The sequence below is a fragment of the Olea europaea genome, chromosome 22 (genome assembly GCF_002742605.1).
Source record: "Olea europaea var. sylvestris chromosome 22, O_europaea_v1, whole genome shotgun sequence".
Lineage (NCBI taxonomy): Eukaryota > Viridiplantae > Streptophyta > Magnoliopsida > Lamiales > Oleaceae > Olea > Olea europaea.
The window spans coordinates 8,689,241-8,693,886 of record NC_036258.1 but is presented as its reverse complement, the minus strand read 5'-3'; the positions used below and the strand labels follow the sequence as shown (position 1 = coordinate 8,693,886).

At 37.3% G+C, this 4,646-nt stretch overlaps 1 protein-coding gene across 1 annotated transcript in view; it reads left to right on the top strand.

Annotated features, from left to right (window-relative positions):
• The window catches only part of LOC111371618 (ABC transporter C family member 5), a 10,042-nt gene that overhangs the window by 3,907 nt on the left and 1,489 nt on the right, over positions 1 to 4,646 (top strand). Inside the window, 5 exon segments of the mRNA XM_022993684.1 lie at positions 86 to 843; positions 988 to 1,152; positions 1,468 to 1,762; positions 2,155 to 2,369; positions 4,245 to 4,550. Coding sequence (XP_022849452.1) covers positions 86 to 843; positions 988 to 1,152; positions 1,468 to 1,762; positions 2,155 to 2,369; positions 4,245 to 4,550 — 1,739 coding nt within the window.

Sequence of the window (4,646 nt, the reverse complement as noted above, 5' to 3'; positions counted from 1 at the left end):
AAAAATTAAAAAAAAAAAAAAAAACCAAAAAAAAATTAAAAAAAAAACCCCCAAAAAAAACAAAAAAAAGAAAAAAAAGGGTCTTAGAGTACAGATACCAAGTGTAGTTTAAATATGATTCTTGTCTAATTTTCAGCATCATTGTAGGTTTTGAAGGAAGGTCGTATTATTCAGGCTGGAAAATATGATGACCTTTTGCAAGCGGGGACTGATTTTAACACATTGGTCTGTGCTCATCATGAAGCCATTGAGGCTATGGATATTTCCAACCAAGCTTCTGAAGAATCAGATGAAAATAATCCTCTTGAGAGGTCTATTATCTCGAGTAAAAAGTGCGATTCAGTTGCTAATAATATGGATGGCATGGCAAAGGAAGTCGAAGAAAGCACTTCAGTTTCTGACAAGAAAGTAATTAAGGAGAAAAAGAAAGCCAAACGTTCTAGAAGAAAGCAACTTGTGCAGGAAGAGGAACGGGAACGAGGAAGAGTCAGCATGAAAATATATTTATCATATATGGCAGCTGCATACAAAGGGATGTTGATTCCACTTATTATTATTGCACAAACACTATTTCAGGTCCTTCAAATAGCCAGTAATTGGTGGATGGCTTGGGCTAATCCGCAAACTGCCGGGGACAAGCCAAAAACGAGTAGTATGATGCTTATTGGTGTATATATGGCGCTTGCTTTTGGGAGCTCCTGGTTCATATTTGTCAGGGCTGTTCTGGTTGCTACATTCGGTCTTGAAGCAGCACAGAAGTTGTTCTTGAAAATGCTCAGAACAGTCTTTCGGGCACCAATGTCTTTCTTTGACTCTACCCCAGCTGGACGAATACTAAATCGTGTATGCTCAAATGTTATCTATTCTAAAATTGCATTTTATACTTTTGGCACTTACAGTTGATATTTTCATCTTTTTTTTCTTCTCTTCCGTTTACACTCTCCACCGTTCTATTGCACCATTATGAGGATTTCTTATTATCTACAGGTGTCGATTGACCAAAGTGTTGTTGATCTTGATATTCCATTCAGACTTGGTGGCTTTGCCTCAACAACAATCCAGCTTGTTGGTATTGTTGGTGTAATGACAAAAGTTACCTGGCAAATTTTGCTCCTCATTGTTCCAATGGCAATTGCCTGCTTGTGGATGCAGGTAGCAATAGTAGAATGCTATAAATTCAAAAGATTAATTTGTCCCTTTGTCAATTTGTTATTTGATGGTATGAAGTGTGTGTGAATGCACGTGCTTGCCTGCGAGCTGTTAGATATGATGATGTGTTCATAGTTAACCTTTGGTTTATTGGAAAAATCCTTTTCTAACATGAACTTGAGTATCAAAAGAGATCTGGATGAGCAAGTTATCACCTCGTGATTTGCATCCGTTTATTTGGATTTATGGTGATCGAATATCTTTGGAAAATGTTAAATTTTGATCAAGTGAATATTATTTTAATTCATACAAATGCAGAAATACTATATGGCTTCGTCAAGGGAACTCGTTCGCATTGTTAGCATCCAAAAATCTCCGATAATTCATCTTTTTGCTGAGTCAATTGCTGGAGCAGCTACAATAAGAGGTTTTGGACAAGAAAAGAGATTCATGAAGAGGAATATCTATCTTCTTGATTGCTTTGCTCGGCCTTTCTTCTGCAGTCTTGCAGCTATTGAATGGCTCTGCTTGCGTATGGAACTGCTCTCGACATTTGTATTTGCTTTCTGCATGGTTTTACTTGTGAGCTTCCCACATGGCAGTATAGATCCAAGTAAGTACATTGCTATTCCCTTTCAATGTCAAATGCACATTCATTAAAGATTCTTGCCAATTTCATGTTGTTCTTTTCTTGTTCAAATTGATAATACACTTTCTGTGTCTTATCTTTTGATTAATAAAAATATTTGATTACCTATCAAGAAAAAAAATGATTCTTGCCGAGACAGAGTTAATTTCATTGTGATGCATTTGCTATTTTGAGATTTAATGTACTGGTATTCCAATTCCCAGCTGTGACTTATAATACTGTTATGGAAGTATTTTTTCAATTTAATGATGGAAACAATATGTTAGTGAAGATATAGAGCAATAAGTCACCATTTGCAATCATTGTGCAAGTCTTTATTATATATCTGATTATAATTAAAAGGTTTTTCTCTATAGGTATGGCAGGACTTGCTGTGACATATGGTCTAAATATGAATGCACGTCTATCCCGATGGATTCTTAGCTTTTGCAAACTTGAGAACAAAATTATCTCTATAGAAAGGATTCATCAATACTGCCATATACCTAGTGAAGCTCCAGAAGTTATTGATGATTTTCGTCCCCCATCATCTTGGCCAGAAAATGGAACAATTGAACTAATTGATTTAAAGGTATGACATTTGAATTATTATTATCTTTCTAATTTCTTTTCACTAGTCAGAAAAGATTCCCTTGATTCCATCCATTTATAAGAAGCGAAATTGCCTCTTATTTGGGTCCATTGTCAACACTGAATGCCTTACTTTATCTAATGGTCAGAAATTGAAGTTTTCAAAAATAAGTTAAAGGACAAAGAAGGAAGAAGAAAGAAAACAAAAATAATAAATGGAAGTTGGGGAGCACCACAGGATGAGGAAATACATTTGTCCTGAAGCTATGTTCACGAGATGACTTAAAAAATGAAGGCATAAACCTAGGCTGCCAAGTTATGGCTTAAAAGATGTCATAGATGTCATAGTGCTCCATTTAGCTTTTAAGTACTTGTGCGACCAGTGGTGATTTTTATCTCACTCTAAATTTGATGATCTGGGATTTAGTTCAGATTGAACATCCCAAGGTTGCATACTAATTGACCACTGCATTAAAATTACTTGCATGGATCTAAAACTTAGTTGTTCAAGTATATAGGAATTGGACAAATACAAGGGAAGCCTAACTGGTTGGTTGAGTAATGGCTATGGCCATAAAAATGATTTCTCAACTGAAGTTTAGGCTTATTGAAGTAATTTGTGAATCTGCTAACATATGTCAATACACCCACACCATCATACCCCACCTACCCTAGGGCTGGCAAAAAACCCGACCAACCAGATCCCTGCGGGGACTGGGCATGGATTCCCCTGTTAATTGAGTTGGTGGGGTGGGGGCAGGGCAAAGAAATTTTGCGCCTGGTCGGGGACGGGGAACATTTTCCCCGTATTAATTTGAAAAAAAAAATGTTGCCCTAATTTCAAAACTGAAAACTTACCTGGGTAAGCCAGTCAAATGCTCTAATTTCAAAATCATTTCAGATCTAAATCCCTAATTCCAATCACTATATTAATGGTTATGTTCTAGAATATTTAATATTTATTTGAAATTCTATATTCTATCCTTTTCTATATTCTATAGACACTATGGCGCGATTCCCTATTGCTTAACCTCTCTCTGACTGGTGACCCCTATGTATACTGTAACTGTCTGGCACAGCAATTGCTAGCCTCTTTTGACTTCATCTCCTCCTATCTCCACTCACCTCGAGCCGTCTCTCTTCCCCCTCTCTCGGCCTCTCTTGCAGACGGAATTATTAGATCTCAAATCTTCACTCCGCCTTTTCCTGATTAGCAGATTTTTCTTTGCTTCCCACCAAATTTACAGTTGGCTTCCTTCATTTCAATTATGTTATTGGCTATGTTTTGATTTTAATTTAAATTAGTTTTTTAATGAGATGATTTGAACCTGTGTAGTCACGGTGTAGCTAACAAGTACGTAGAAATGAATATATGAATTTTGTATTGTTTTTATGTAACTAAATCTAGTTAGGTTTCCATGACTGGTGTCTTTTGTGAGTTTTTCCAATTTTAGATGGGAATTTTAGTTTCTTTTTTATCCAAAATTTTAAATAGGATTTACAGATTTATTTAGAAAAATAAAAGAGGCACGGAGTTCTTGGACCCGACCTTATCCCTGAGAGGTTGGAGTGCCGCCATGGCCTGGCGCCATCCCTTCCCCACCAACAGACCTAGTAAGGAAAAAATGACTAAGGGAGAATGCGAATTAAAAGACAATGACATGCCTACTGCCTAGCTAACATGTCAACTGGCATGGGAGGGGGGACAAACAAAGGGCATAAAGAAAATAAGGAAATTTTCTCTATTTTTCCCATTGTTGGTTCGCCACAAGGAAAGCTTCCTGTTGTGCTCCATGTCATATCCAGCGCTTTCCCTGGGGTACAAAAGAAGGCATAAAGAATTAAGGAAATCCTAATAAGCTTTTCTCCTTTGCAGGTTCGTTACAAGGAAAGCCTTCCTGTTGTGCTCCATGGCGTATCCTGCACTTTCTCTGGTGGGAAGAAAATTGGAATTGTTGGTCGTACTGGTAGTGGTAAATCCACTTTGATTCAAGCCCTGTTTCGATTGATTGAACCAGCTGGTGGCAGAATAATTATAGACAACATTGATATCTCAACGATGGGGCTTCATGATCTTCGCAGTCGGTTAAGTATCATACCTCAAGATCCAACATTGTTTGAAGGAACGATTAGAGGAAACTTAGACCCACTCGAAGAGCATTCAGATCAAGAAATTTGGCAGGTTCAGCCATTTTGCCTCTTTTTTTCTATGTCGATTTGGATTACCACTATTTCAGTAACACTTAAAATTGTTTGGGGGGGGGGGGGGGGGAATGGA